This window comes from Myiozetetes cayanensis, unplaced genomic scaffold (assembly GCF_022539395.1).
Source record: "Myiozetetes cayanensis isolate MyiCay16 unplaced genomic scaffold, myiCay2020 scf2-11, whole genome shotgun sequence".
NCBI lineage: Eukaryota > Metazoa > Chordata > Aves > Passeriformes > Tyrannidae > Myiozetetes > Myiozetetes cayanensis.
This window is the reverse complement of record NW_026087411.1, coordinates 18,657,444-18,673,907: the sequence shown is the minus strand read 5'-3', so window position 1 is coordinate 18,673,907 and position 16,464 is coordinate 18,657,444. Positions and strand designations below refer to the sequence as shown.

The 16,464-nt window shown below is 39.3% G+C and overlaps 1 protein-coding gene across 1 annotated transcript in view; it reads right to left on the bottom strand.

Moving 5' to 3' along the window:
- MSH2 (mutS homolog 2) overlaps positions 1–16,464 on the bottom strand; it is a 46,803-nt gene that overhangs the window by 26,262 nt on the left and 4,077 nt on the right. The window contains exons 5-6 of the mRNA XM_050315405.1: positions 15,380–15,529; positions 13,256–13,389 (exon numbers count right to left, since the gene is read on the bottom strand). Coding sequence (XP_050171362.1) covers positions 13,256–13,389; positions 15,380–15,529 — 284 coding nt within the window. The remainder of the gene's footprint in view (positions 1–13,255; positions 13,390–15,379; positions 15,530–16,464) is intronic.

The window sequence follows — 16,464 nt, the reverse complement described above, 5'->3', positions numbered from 1 at the left end:
ATGCAACCATAAGCCAGAATAACGCTCACAAGTAATAATGAAATCAAATGACAGTTTGTTTTTAATATAAAGCTCAACTGAGGTGGGGAAAAAAAAAAAGAAAACACAAAAAGAAACAAACAAAAGAATCCAAGAAAGTGTAATCAAACAACAGCTGACAACACTGGATAACTTGTTTCTGCCCCACAGCCAAAAGGGAAAGGAAAATAGGGCAAAACTTTCCACCACAGATCAAGGGAACACAGTCAAGATAACAGAAACAATTTTAAGTAGTGAAACCACAGTAGAACATAAATGAAATCTTTGTTTCAAGACAGTTATTTAAGTTTGCAAACAAAACCACAAAAACAGCAAACAAAAGTTCCACTAATATAACTGAAAATCAACACGAGTGCTTTTCTGGAACTTGGAAACTGTAACTACCTTTTACTCCTGCTATGCAAAACCACAGCTGTTTATCAGCTTTGAACTCAGTGCAATAACAAGTAACATTAGGCTTAGTTTGCTCTGAGAGACAGAGAGAGAAAAAAAAGCCACCTATCTCCAAGGGTCTGCTGGATATTCTGAAATTCAACTGAAAGTATTTCATCTCTCCCCAGTTTTACTGAGAGGCATCTCTTGAATCTACTACTGACAAAAGACTAACGCATTACACCAAAATAAAGACAATAAAAATCTGTTTTCAGTCTAATACATGTCACACACTTTCCCAAGTCTAAACACACCACCTCTGTTCTACCGAGGTTGACATCACACTTGACCTCAGAAGACACTGCTTCTTCTTTTGCTACAGCTATGCAGCATTTTTCATCACCATTTTAAGGTTATTGCACTCAATACTGCCTCAACACAGAGCCTGTCAGGAGGGTTTAATTATGTTTCTAGAGTTTTACAGAGCTAGATATAGAAGTTTAAGTTAATAGGAAAACATTAATCAAGACCGATTTGTATACAGATTTCACAGAAGGATGAAAAGAATTCAGTTTGTAGAAATAATAACTAAATAACTAAAAAAAAGATATGAAAATAAAAGACCAGTTTGAATGAACAGAATAGTTTTAATGCCTGAGCAGGATCAGCCAGCACAAAAAAGAACATCTAACAAATCAGTAAGGTGTACAATATACTGATTTATAAAGCACCTAAGATGTAAACTTTTCCTCCACCAACATCCTGCAAAACCCTGGGTAGTTCCATGCCTCTCCGTGCATGCAGCAGGAATAACAGTTCCCTCAAGCACCTCTGCTCAGAAAAAGGACTGTGAGGTTTTTTTATCATTTCATGAAACTTGGATCCATATAAAATCAGTAATACATATTTAATAATGAGTAATACGTATTTAATTACTACTACAGGGGTAGTGACTCAAAATCCCAAATACTCATAGATCTTTTCATGGGAAAAAAATTCACTAACCAAAAACTCCAGGTGATACAAGGAAAAAAATTTGTTAACATTGAAATTACATTAAAAATTTACGCTTTTATAGTAGAAGCTGCCTTTTAAGAAGATTTTGAAGTTTGTAACTCCCCTGACTATGTAACAGCTGCATCTCCTGAAGAGTGTACATTTGTATTCTCTGCCTGCTCAAGGGTTTCTCTGACGGTAGATTAAGATCAACTTTCCTGTTCAACTTGATTATAGTGAATTTTAATGGAGAAGCACCACTTACAAAAGCAGTATATTAAGGACTGCTTTAAGATATACTGAGCCTTTCATCTCACCATAAGTTTCAGAATATGCAGAGTTGTATCCGTTTAATTTCATATTTTCTTTATACAAAGGGAAGTGGAAAAAATACTTCACGTACCACTATTCTGTTTTCCCTGGGCTTTCTTTTTAATCCAATGTAGCTAAGGCAAAGCCTCCCTGGACATACTTAACCTAGACATATAAAACACCCATCTTACCTGTTCTAATTGGGTTTTCTTTTCCACACAAAACATTTGGGATTTTAACACCCTGGAGGAAGCCCACACCAGAGCAAGTTGCTGTAGTTGATTAATAACAGCATTTGTGTTTTCCAGCCAGAAAAAAGCAAGGCACTATCCTAAGCTCCCTTTACAAACTTCTCCTGGTGACCCAGTCGTTCCCTAGACAATCATCTCTCACAAAAATCAACCAAAGTCCAGGTCACTGCCTCAGGTAAGCAGTAGATACCACCTTAAATTTGCAAAGCTCTCTTTCCATGCCAAAGAACCTCAGTGTGCTTTACAGTCTTTGAAGTATTAAGACAGACAGCGAAGATGGGCACATGGGAACCTAAATCGGATCTCTGAAGCCTGATACGGAGAATTACTTTAGTCCAGCACACATCTTAGCAGCATAAAAATCACACTGACCATCCCAGGTCATTTTGCCCAGTACATTCAGAGCTGTTGCATGCATTTATAAAAATAACATTCAAAGTTTCTCAGAAAAGCACAAAGAAATAACAATGCAAAATATTTAGGCAAGCCACACACGCTTTTGGAAGTGCTCAGTTATGCACAAAAGACTTCTTTTATTAAACTGGAGCAATCTTTGTAAACAATTTGAAATAAAAATAACACAAAACCTGAGGAATGAGGAACCAGCAGCTATAGAGAGACTAATATCACCAAAAGCCATTTTATTGTACTCATACACTATAGGCTTAGGATCACTGATCTTCTCAATCCCCACTCAGGCACAGCGAGAAGTTGCCCTGGTTTCTGGCAGTGAGCATCCAGCTGGTAGCAACTTTTACCCAAGCCACAGGAACAGCCTTGGCAGGGGGCTCACCACAGGCACCACTTCTTCCAGTACTTTGAAGACACAAGACTTGAACCAAGGCTTTTGAGAATGTTGCTCTCTGGTTTGAGTTGTATACATACACCTCTCCAGCACTTCTTACATATGAGACACAACATCCCAAACAAGGGGTCAAAATCTTTCTGTCGTTCTGATCAAATTGTACCAACTTGGCCCTATGATATCTTAGGGTCCAAAATCTGACGTCTGAGTGAGAGTCCCAAGTTGGTCACCTGAGTAAGACCTCTTTCAGCTTTCCCAAATTTGTATGCACAAGTGCCTGTAGTTCAGAAGCAAACAACACAGGCAACTCCAACAGACCTGGGTGAGAGGCTTGTGCACAGGTAAGGAAGGCTTCTCCCTACTCTGTCTGCCAAAAGAGCAGCTTGCACATTCACATTATTCCCCTCCATACTAAATGGCTCAAGTTGTTCTGTTTCCCACCTGCTGTTGCCCAAACCATGTGACCTGTTATTGTTTCTTCCTGGCTTGCTAGCACAAAGTTGGTTTTGTTTCCTCAGTTAAAATGCTATAAATGCCTCTTTGTTATCCAGTCACTTCACAGCTTCCCTCCCTGAAAACCATTGTTACAACCTAAAAACAAAAACAAAACCAAACTGAACTAAAAGATACACCTTGTCTACATAAGGAAACTTTGAAGATGACAGTGAAGTACAACAGTGCACATACCTCCTCAATGTAGAATTTAAAGTGCATTACTGTTTTATGAGAGGGATGTGAAATTACAGGCTTCTAACAATGAAAAGAAACTGTATAACAGATTAACAGCAACAGCAAACCAGGAACAAAGAGACCCCAGTGATGCATCTCACAGTTTACCTGTAATGCCTGTGTTCTTACAAAGACAGTGCTGTCATCCCAGTAAGATTACAGCAATCTCTGTACTCTGATGTTGTTCCTAGCTTCTAAAAAGATTTTGCAATGATTCACAGTTCCAGACCCAAACAGAGTTTCAAAACTTCCTCCCTGCAGGAACAAAGCAATCATAGAGACCAAGCATGATCTGGCTTAGTGGTAGGGTTTAAAAGCTGTCCTGCTCTTTACACAGGCAAGCCACGGAGCACGGAGGAAGAAAAGATGGTAGTATGGAAAAGGGAGCTGTGGACACCTCAGGTTGACACTGAGGGTGATGCTCCCAGTTGCCACATCTTAATTTGCTGTGGCTGCATTTGCTTTCCACCTCTGGCTCCCCTGAACCACCTCATCCAGGCGTGGCCCTGCCAGCTGTGGACAAACCCAGTTGTATCCTGATGTTGTCTTAAGATGTCTAGGAAATTATGCCCTCAAGCCACAGTCCCACCAACACTTCTAAAATGGCAGAAAGTGTTACAGCCACTATGAAAAGTGTGAGATAATAGTGCTGCCCATTGTTCTTCTGCCTGCCATACTTTCTCCCTCAAGTTTTAAATTAAATAAATCAAGGGATCTCAAGGCACATCTGATGCCCTCAGGACATACTTAGCACTAAAAATTAGCCTTCACTACACTATAACAGGGCAACTCTTCAGATTGAAGCCCCTACTATTACCTTTTAATCTCAAATATAAATTGAAGCAACCATGAATATGATGACTGCTTTTGCAGCTCTGTTGAAGTAATCCCTCACAATACAGAGCCCAAGGTTTGAAGAGCAGCTTTAGACCCTAGGAGAGCCACAAAAATCAAATTGCACACACTTTCCAAAGCTCTGGGTACACAGAGCATGCTTCTAAGCAGCTGGACAGATCAGGCTCCCTGCTGTTTAATCTGAAAGATTAAACAATATAAGAGAAAGCCACATCCAAATATCAGTCTCCTGCCTTTTCTAGTTTTCCTAATTAGTCCCCAAACCAACAATACTGGATATTTCTAACCTCGGGATGGTTCATTTAAAGACAAAGTTTTAACTCAAATAAACGCATTCTTCCAAATAATTGAGAGTTCATACTCCTCTACAACAGTTATACTCATATAACATAAAATTAATATTAATTAGAGAAGCAACAGACTCTTTCCCACCCTACATGAATTCCTGAATGTACCATTTGAGTATTATGTCAAAGCTTAGAGATAGTAAATTAAAAATTACAGGGGTACCAGGCACAAAGTAACTATTTTCTGTAAAAATCAAGCAAAGCTTTGGAAGTTTTATGAATTGACGATGAGGCAAGCTAATAAACTCAGAATAAAAACACAAAACAGGATTATCAGGAAAACCAGTGAACTCCAATATAATATTGGGGTTTTTTAACTCACAAGATACTTAATTATTCTGAAAGAATTTAACAATAATTCATTATTCTTGCAGGAGTCTTTGAGCACTTTCCAAACCCAGGAGATGAGGCAGGGTAAAGAAGAAAACAATTCTTCAGCAGAAAATTAAAATCTTCGGTCTAATTCTTGCCAGCAAGGTACCACTTGATGCAATTAAGACCTTGCTACTGAAGCAGAATGCTGCAACAGCAGGATTTTTAGACCTTGAGGAAAGGGAGTGCCTGGCATCATGCTGAAGAACATGCAAATAAAGCAGCACCACACAAAAAGCAGAGCTCCACTTTGCCCCCTATATCCAGGACATACATCAAAGAGAGGAACTGCAGGACTCTGCAGCATGCACATGAATTCCCTACAACAAAAAGTAAGAGAAGCAGAAAGGAATCATTTTCCCTTCATTTATGGGGCAAGGCTGGCAGTGCTCCTGATGGCACCACCACACATCTGTCCCTTCACACGGCCAAGAGCTGCAGGCTGTGAGCTGTTTCACAGCACTACAGAGGGGGAAATACTTCACAGAATGACAGTGTTCCCAACCTTTAAACATGCATGTTTAGACAAGAAAAAAACAGAAGATCCATCAGCAAAGTTGAATTTTGAATACAAGATGTTTTACACAGCAAATCCTCTCAAACCTCAAAACCCCATCACAATCTTGCTGGACTAAACAGTCTCTTGCCCTCAAGGAACTGCACAGACAGAAGTGATAAGAGGATAACTCATAAACCAAGATTCTCCAACTATCACCCAAAAACTTTGTCAGAGACATGCTTTTTGTCTTTCCTATGTTACCAAAGATTTCATTTGTTTATTTCCATGCATATATTATTTTCCATAAAATTTTCATAGTCTGCTTTCTAAAAATAGTCTAATAGCATCTTCAGAGTGAACTTGTCAGGAAAGCAGTAGGTTTATTATGCAATGCCAGTGCACAGCTCTATTTCACAGATTCAGACGTTTTTCCAGTCCAAGGATAGGCAGATATCCATTCTATCCTCCGTAACAAGTTTGGTAATCCAACTCATAACATAAATTAATTAGCATAGTCTATGAAAAAGTCAAAATACCAAGAGAAAGTAAATACAAGTCGGATTATTAAATCTGAACAACAGGCTTTTGGTACTAGTTGACCTGCACTTAAGGTGATGTTAATCTTCTCATGTTTATGATGATAGCAGGTCATGGACCAGCTGCAGAGGAGCAAAAGAATTAATTTTAGATGACAACTTCCCTTACTTTTTCAAGGATTAGTTTTCATCAGGTGAACAAGCCAAATCAAATTAATCTGGAGGTATGAGACCAAAACAAAAGGAAGTAGGAGGTACAGATTGCCCCTTTTGGCAACTGCCTGGTTTTACTGGATTAGATGCTATACAGCATGATACCCTTGATTATTTAAGCATGATAAACTCCTCATCAAAAGATGAATGATGCAGCTACAGGAACACTAATGCCAGTGCCAATACATGAACACCAGTGCCAATAACAAGGGAGTTGGTGACAATCCACACTCAGGGAAGTGCACTTTTTGATTTAAAGTGACTGCACCTTTTGATTTAAAATGCTCACAGACAGAATTAGCCATCTACGAACCACCTCAGTGCCACAGGTTGCTGCATGGCGCATAAGTGTCAAAAACAAATAAAAAGACCTTCACACTAAATCTTGACCACTGAATACGGAAGAAACCTACCTACAGAACAGTTGGTGTGAGCAAGTGTCAAGGACATGAGGGCAAAAAGATTATAATTTGAATAAAGACATGAATGACCAGTTTTACTTTTTTTGACCATTGCCATTCAATCGACACAGTATTTAGGCTTCTAGAAAACAAATGCTCATTTTTTAAGAATTACTAATAAACCTCCATTTCTTATAATAATAACAAAGAACAATGAAGACAATGGAGCAACAACTCATCAAGTATTACACAGTCATGGGCACATTTGTTAACCCCATATAGAGAAACTGCTCCACTCAAAACTTTCCAGAGAAACCCGAGATGGAAAGCAGCAGGGGCTGCTTCTCAGCCTAATGCCTAAAACCACAGAGGTTTTCTGCCAATCTTCCCTTTTAATTAAATATGGCATTTGGGGATCCAGTGATAAAATTATATTACTGCATGCTCTTCAAAGACTAGAGACAGCTGAGGAAAGAGTTTCCATTATTTTTTTTTGGTGCTTTATTCTTTAAAAGTTGCCATACACTATTAAAATTAAGAGGTTAAGTTTATTACACTACTCCATCAACACTAATACTCCTTTGAATTGCTAACCTGGGCATTTCTTTAATCTTGTGCAGGCTAAGAGCATACTGAACAAGTTCTATTTCTTAGTTGTGAAAACCCAAATATTTCTTCATTTGCATTCATTCTGTACAGAAGAAACTCAAAACTGTATGTCAACAGAACATTAAAGACTTATACAAGATTCATACATGAGAAATAAAATTGCAAGTCAAGACAAAATTATCTTGCCAAGAGCTTCCACTGCAGTGTCCTAAGATCCACCTTCCTAATGTTTTTGCATATAAATTAAATAGAGCAGAAACAATAATGTGTCCACTGTTCTTTCACAGAGAGCATACCACATTCCTGTAAACAATGTTCAAAATAGTGACTAGCAAGGACTGTTACCAACCTGAGAGCTTTGCACCTGTACATAGTAAAAGTTTTCATACAGCCCTGAACACTTAAACACAGATTCTAAGTAAAAGTTAAAAAACTGCAGTAAATCCCATCCACCTCTTATGGCAGGCTGAGAGACAAAGAACAGTATGGCAGCTACAGATTCTCATTTCCCTAAATAAATAGCAATTTGATTATGTCTTACAAGTCTGAAAACCAGTTTGACATTTCCAATCACATTTTAGTTTAATTTTCATTTCTGTTGAGCCTCAAAATTTAAATGCAGAACACACTGACTAAAAGCTTAATCCTTCTATTCATTTTGCACCAAGTGAGGACTTGTCAGGAAGAAGTGGGCGAGCCTCGGAGATACTATGACTACCTGCTCCAGTGCTGCACCACTGAATGCCACCTGTAATTTACCGATTTGCGACACTGATTGCTGGTCCCTGACCTAGAAGACAAATGATTTGGAGAACATAACAGAATACAAACACCAGCATTGTCTTTCCCACATCTGAAGGTATCATGAAAGGAGTCTTTTTTTCAGCTTGTCAGACGAGAAAACTAAAAATAAGTCTTTTGCAACACAAGAATCCAAGCTTTTTAAAAGGTTTCAAGTGCCTGGCATTTTGACGGAAATTCCTTCCTAGAGGCATGGCCTGTGTGACACGTGTCTGACTAGTACAGGTTTTGTTCAATGTCTCTAACAGCACTCAATGTCAACCTCAGTTTCACAAGCAGACCCAAATGAAAATATAGGTAAACTGGTAGTTTTGAAAATAGTAAACACAGATGAAAGGAGAGGAGAGGAGAGGAGAGGAGAGGAGAGGGTTAAAGGAGAAGCATTTAGATCTTCAAGCTCCAGACATTTCTGTAGGGAACTTAGTGATGATAACTTTTGGAATGACAAAGGTGACATTTTTCTAACATTTCTAGAGGCTTATTGGAAGCTAACACCATTTTCATGTCACTGGAATGACAACTTCTTTTATGCGAAGTATTTATTGCATCACAATCTCCATGACAATAAGAAATCATACTACTGTCTTCCAATCGGTTCAGATTCAACCTGTATTTCAGAAGCTTCTTTAAAGGCATTAGGAGTGCTCCAAGCATTTAAAATGTATTTGAATAGGTTATTTAGACAAACCTCCAAGCTGGTCACATTTTCCCCTCCCTTATTGAGGACACAGGCCACCACATACTAATTCAAGTGCCTGAAATCAGTCTGTGGCTGTGGAGAAGGACTGACCTCCACTCAGAAAACTACTCAAGGTCTTTCCAGAGCTGCTAACCACAATGACAAAAGCAACAAAGCCTATCTGCAATGCTTTGCAGGTACAACTGCAGGTTAGAAAGAAACACAAAAGTAGTGAAGACCTATCGCAGAACAAATTACCCTGGAACTCAAGGCCTCTAGGTCCAGTCCTTGCTCAAAACAAGGCTAATTTCAATTGAACACTGAACAAGAACACAGACACCTCCATCTCTCTGAGTACACATTCCAGAGTCTGACCATTCTCATGGGGGAGACTTTTTTCTTTATATTCAGCTTGGAGGGCCCTTTGGTGAAGCTGGTGTCTGTTTTGTCTCAATGGTTTTGCTATGCCTTTGCAAGAAGCACCTGGCTTCGCCTTCTCTCTGACTCCCACCCTCTCAGCAGCTGAAACAAGCAGTTAGAGCTGCCCTTAGTCTTCTCCAGGCTACAAATCCAGCTGCCTCAGCCTCTCCCTCACACCACATGAGCTGCAGCTCATGGCCCTGTTCAGTGGCTCTCTGCTGGACCTGTTCCTTCTGTCTATCCTGTCCTGCAAAGCCCTACACTGGACACACTGCTCCAGATGCAGCCTCACAACTTCCACGTAGATGTGAACAATCAAGTTCCTTGAGCTGCTCTTACCAGCGGAGCCCAGTGGAGGGTCAGCCTTGGCTGCTGCCAGGGCACTGCTGACCCCTCTGAGAGCTCTGCCAGCCTGTGCAAAGATCCAAGCATCACATTCCACCCAAGCAGGTGCTGGGCTGGCTTGAGTCCTCAAGAGAGCCAGGGCCTTTGGTTAAGTTTCTTCTTCTTGTCTCAAGGGAACAAGTTAGGGGATAATTTTTTTTTTTATTTTTAAACAAGCTGTTACTTTAATTATCAATCAAGACTGATTAGTGGGAATGTCCTACACACTTAAATTTTTACCCTGCTGGCGATTTATTCACCTCAAGCTTCTTGAATATGTTACTTTCTGACTCTGCTAGAGACAGGGCTCGTTTCTACAGTGTGACCCCCATGCAGCATGATATTTAGGAACACCGGAGAAAAGCTCAAAATAGGCTTGAATCAGAACAAGTGATATTGGAGTACAGCCTTTAACTCCTCTGAGACCCCCGCATCTCTTCTACCATGGGACACAGGCATATAAGAGGTTCAACCACAGTATATATAAAGGACTAAAAAGGTGAGCCGCAATCTTTTATTTATGCTGTGTATAAATGTCAGAGTTTATCCCAAAAATAGGAAAAAAATAAAATGTATTCAGCATGAACTCTCTCCTCAAGACATAACAGAACAAGCACTGTTTTACACTGCGCCACATTTCTCAGACTTTCCAGTATCTGAAGAATAAACTCAGCATACCGAAGCTGCTTGCTGTATTACAGTCAATCGTGTTATGTAATCAAAATATGTATTTGCACTCCCTGTCTCTGTGACTACATTTTAATTTCAGAAATATGCTGACTACAAGACAAGGAGTAAGAACCTCATGTACTTGTCTTCTGAACACACCACATGGGAGATACAGGGCTGTATCTTGTATACTTATGACTGATAACTATTTCCTTAATCAAGGAAAACCAGGTAGACAAGGGCAGAACCCCAAGTCTTACAAGACAGGTAAGTATCAGGAGCCCCAATTTTCTCAGTTCTCATTAGGAGCTGTTCCAGTAAACATCATTTTATCTGAAGCATGTGCACTATGTACTTTAATTTGTGTTGTTACTGTATCAATGGTTAATACCTATTACTGATGCAACACGTGTTCCACTTATCCATGTAGGTTAACAATACACTGCATATTACAAACTACAGAAAGAAGTTGATTCCTTTAGCTCCAAAAGATGACTTGCACCACCTGCAGGTCTTAGTGGAGAAATACAACATCTAACTTTTAAGAAGTTAAACTTTCAGATAACTTTTATCTCAGTGGTGTAGAATTGCTAAGTCAAAATACCTCCTGTACAACTAAAACACAAGGCTTCCTCCAAAACACTGTCACCAAACATCAGTCCAGCTTGGGCAGTTCTGGTTATTTTGAGAAGTTTTGCACTGATTGGAGTTAAATGGGGTCCTTCAACATGGCACGCTTCAAGCCAAGAAATCATCAGTAGCTCCCCTTGACTACAAAGGAAACATAAAGGAACAGCAATCCAGGTATTTCCTTCTCAAAGCACCCATTATGGTTTGCAATCCTTAAAACAGCCACAATAAAGGAAAGCCTTTAGAAAACAACTTGGCAACTGCAAACCTATCAAAAGATATTTCAATCTGTCAATACATCTCATCAGCCCCACTAACAGCTTCTCTTATGCTTGTTTCCTTTGGATTTAAAAAGGAACAGTTCCTACACACTTTGAAAAGCATGAAGTTTGGGAAGATGGCAAACAAACAGCTTATGACTAAATTACATTGCTTTTATCTGAAAGAATTAAATTCCAAAAGTAGTACCTGAAAGCAAGATGCATTCAGACAGGCTTAGCTACGCAGCAGAATGAAGTGAAAAAGTGTGACTATGGTATCTCAGTGCCCATAAGTAAAAAGGCTAAAGCAAACTACCTTTAACAAATCACAGCTCCAATGACTCTACGGCTGGAAAAGACACAGGAGGTATCAATGGACTTCTTTCAATTTCGTAACACTTGGATACACTGAACTTTACAAAGCTTCAGTAAGAGCTTAACTCCATTTAATTACTTCCCTCCTCCTTTAAATGTAGCCTTTCCTGAACACAGTCAACGTTAGCCAAACAGAAAGACAGTGCAAAACGTGGAGATGATCTTTACTCTATAGAACAGGTCAAGTTACATTTTCTGCTACAACTCAACCCCAGCTTTATAAAGAAAACTCCATATCTCTTCCAAACTTGTAAGGCTTCTGATACACAGCAATGAGCAAACGTGTCAGACACCAAAAATTTCCAGTATTTACTTTGACATAAGAAAATTACAAAATGGGAGCTATGACTTTCAAAGCCTTAGAACCAACGTAAAATTAAATTAAACTCGAATCAGATCTTAGGATCCAAAACTGACAGATGCAGAAGATCCTGGGTACTTAGTCAAGAACAATGAAAGCTTTTGTAACACATGCAAGAGTACGATGTAACATTCAATAAACCCAGGAACAAATATTTCAGTGTCACATTAACAACATTTCTAAGTGGGCTCTGATCAAGTTACTACGCTTCCTTCTGCAAACGATTAGGAAGAGTAGAAAAACTTGTTGAAGACAAGCAGAATAATTCAGTCTCCAGAAATCCAGAGAGAAAACTGTCATTCCGATGGCTGTGCTTAGTTGCCAACTGGACTTAAACCACAACAACTACTCCTTGCAGAGCCTATTTAAACATCAGCATATCCAAGCCAAAATTTTTTTGGTAGTAGGCATCTGTGCCAAAGTCCAGCAGCATATACAGACATACCTGCAATGCCTCATCTGAAATGTGAGCCTTAGAGAAGCTATCAAAGTTAAATCCAGTCTTCCAGCATCTTCTGCTTTGTCAAGATACATTTAATACACATTTTGCAATGCATTAACCTGCTGATCACTAGAGTTGCATGAAGTTTGGTTTTAGATCATAAGAATGCAGCTGTATTTAGCAGGAGTTCAAAAAACTTGTATGTGCATGGTGAACATAATCAAGACAAACGCACACAGTAGGAACAGAGCCTTTGCAGTTTTCCTTTCTGAAGGAGTGAGATTTGCCAGACTCTCTAAGGCTTCTTATCAACTGATACTGCTATCTACTGGTAGGGCAGCACACAGTGACAGCAGGATCAAAGAGCAAGAAAGAAAAAGACCCCTCGTATTTGAGTTCACAATATCTAGGCAAGATATGATAAGAGTGACCTACTGCCAAACCAAAAGTAGTTTTTTTCTGGAAATAGAAAGACATTACTACTGCTTTATTGTTTGGGTGTTTTGCTGTTTTGTTTTGGTTTTTTAAGTGGTAAACTTGAAGTGACATCAAAATATTATTACACAGAGCAAGCATTTGCAGTATGAACAACAGTTAGGAAGCGGGTGCTACATTGCCTTGGCCTGTAGCACAGAATCATTTGAATCATTTAGATTATCTAAACATTGTACCTCCTCTTTAAAATATATAATTGTAAAAAGCATTTAATCTAACAGTAACCTGTCACTTTGCATCACAAGGAAAAATATATTCTGCTCTGACTACGATGGATTACTGGATAGCACACAAAAGCACCGCTATTATTCCTTGGTTGCAGTATTTTGTGCTTAAAAAGAAAGAGCCTTATATAAAATAGTTACTAACTTGTGTAAGTCTATAAAACACATAATATTGTTACCTTTCTTCGATTCTGTTCTTGTCCATAAGTGGTTGTTTGATCCACTGATTAACTAGTCTTTGTCCTTGCGGGGTTCTGCATTTATTGAGTAAACCAACTAGAGATTGTGCAGTATTCGCATTTTCCACAGAACTCTGAATATAAAAAAGAAAAAATACACTTAGTGAAAGTTTATTGACACCTAATGAATGGCACAGAACTTTGTTACTTAGGAACAGGTCAGTGGGTTTTTTTCTATACAAGTATCAAGCTTCCCCAGATCAATCCCTGGAGTACTAAAAACATCTCTAAACTTTCTCTGTTCAGGTTATAGTTTACTATCTATAATTTAGGTTTAATATTAGCTGGACCTAGGACAGCCTTTTGGGCATTTTTCTTTAGGTTTTGTTTGGTTTTTGCACAAACAACTAGGAAGGAAAAATTTTGTTTCTTATTGAAAAAGATGAAACAAGGGTGTTTCAACTCTTGACTTTGAAATTAAAATCTCAACCCTCTCTACAAGAACAGCTGCAATTAAAACAGCAGGCAAGCATTCAGGAGCAGGTCTGGATGCCTGTGAACAACTTGGATGTAGAACTAGAAGCACAACAACAGGAAATGAACACAGTGAGAAGGAATACTGACACCTTTAGCCCCTGGAATATCTAATATCTAAAGTGGACGTGCCCATTTTCAGTGTTATGAACAGCATTGTACTTGAAAAATTTCTGAATGTAAGACAGTGTCATAGAGTACATAATATACACAAATTACCTATTTCAGTACATTCCATTTGCAAGGTACAGTTCCATATAACCAACTGCATCTGCTGCACCATATGATCTTTACCTACACACCTCACAGGGCAACTCAAACTGTCCAAAAACCTCCCCCACAGGCAGCTTCCTGCTACATGGCAAACCATTGGCTCCAACACTCTCAACAGCCCCTAAAGATAGACACAGCACTGGATTTCCTATGACAAAATGTGCAGCACCTGCAAGGACTTGCAAAGGAATGCAGCTAAAACAGAACTTCCTGGAACACCTCCATAAAGATGGAGAAGAGATATAATTTCGCTTCATTCCCTAGACAGTGGCACAGCATAAGGAAATAAAGAAAAAAAACCAAATAAAACTCAGAACATCTCTCTCCAGGGTTAACCAGCTCAGATGCTGAATATATGCACTGTTTTCCTCTAGAAATTACTTTAAGGTAAACAGGGGACCATTATCTCTGATTTCTTCCTTTAAATCTGAAACACAAGTGGATTATCTCCAAGCAAAGATCGCTAGCCAGGGCTTACTAATGTGGAAAAAAGAGAGAAAAGCTGATACAACACACCACATTTTCCTACAACTATAAAAAGGGGCAAAGCAGAAAAACAGACACAGTGGGAGGTATGAAGGAGCCTGGTAACCTGTTTGGATTTGCAGAAAATGTGTAAAAAAGTAAAAGTGACATCATCCAGTTAGCATGACATGGTGCTTTCAGAGTGTTCTCAAGTACTGTCCTGTTCATTGCCCTGCAGTCAGCTCTCCCATCCCATCACCACCAGCAGTGCTCCTGCTACGTGTTCCCCTATAACCACCTAATTCAGCCTTGTGTTCTCTTCCCCAAAAACATCACTCCTGTATAAAGCAACTCTGCTTTGGCACTCCCTATCATACCACAAAAGTACACAATTCTCTTCCCTTCCCACACCCCAAATCTGCTCCTGCCACTGGAGATGTGAACTTTGCAGACTAAACCCCAGGTAAGAAGCAGCATTTCCACCCACTGCTTAACCAGACTCCTCAGCAGCTATAACCATGAGGTACTGCTATGGCTTTTCCCACTGCACTGTACCCTGTGGCCACTTTGTACCTCTTGGATGATCTTCCCTTCTACATTTAACACAAACTAACAGGAAACAAAAACAAAAAAAAGGTGGTAACCTGGGTGGCTAAATGTGCAGGAGTAAATGAAAACAAAGTTTTCACTTTGCAGGAGTAAATGTGCAGGAGTAAATGAAAACAAAGTTAAGATGAACAAGTTGTCGTTAATCGGGATCTGGGAAGTTGCGACTGGGCTTTTAGGTTAGTTAGCAAGCAGCTAAGTAAGTATACTGTAAAACAGTTACTAACTCAAGTATGTATTTCTTACCTGAAAAAGGTTGAGGGCTTGAACAGCTGCATTATCTAGAACCATATATTGACTGAGATCAAAAGTAGTCAGTTCAAATTGTCCAAAATTAGACTCATCTGACAGCAACTCTAAAAACTTGATAACGGCTGACAAGGACGAAACAGCAACCTAGAGTTTTTTTTAAAAAACACACCACATTCTAGTTAGAAACACTCCTCTGAATTTGAGAGTATTTGATCAATGCTCCTGGAAAATTACAGTTGAGGAAGACTTTGAGCCGTGTGAATTCTGGCAGGGTTATGAGAGACTCATCCTGTTTGACAAGACTTCATTTCCATAGGGACATCCTATGGCACTGCAGCATCTTTCTAGGTAGGTGCAAGAACAACGCACCACATTTGCATAATCTGATAACCAAAATGTGAAGTGCACACCTTGCCAGCTTTCCAAAGCTGTTATCAGGATGTTTCCAGTTCAGGAACGATAAATGAGATATTATGGATCATCTCAGGACACGGTCTCAAGGTTACTTTTCAGCCAGAACAAGGATCTGATCTGACTTGCTGCATGGCATTACAAATTCTAGTGCCAACACAAAAGAGAGGCAGCAGCATGACTGACTTGTTCAGCTGCAACACACTTCAAAAAATTTTGTTATGAAACGACACATTAAGGGAGTATAACTCTGAACCTTACACCTGCAAGTGAGCACCTGCAGTGAAGGGCACTTTATAGCATGTTTATCTCAACAAATTGCCTCTTGTTTGCAGCTAAGAACAAACATGCAGGCACTAAATCATATACTTAAGCCACAAGACAACACAAAAATATTATTATAAACATCACTTAGTTTTCAAATACCAATTTCCCTGTCATGCAAATTGTATTTCAGTCCTTAGGCTAGATAGATTATGAACAGGCGGCACCTCTTGTGCAGTCTATTTGCGTACCAGAGCTTGCTATTTTAAAGAGATAAGTGAAGGGTTTTCTCAATTTTTCTCCAGGACCCCCTGGTATCCAGCTTTGACACAAACTCAAGCTGAGCAGAGCTGCTAAACACTTCAGCAAGACTGTAGAGGAGATCAGGTCACATCAGGTGCACA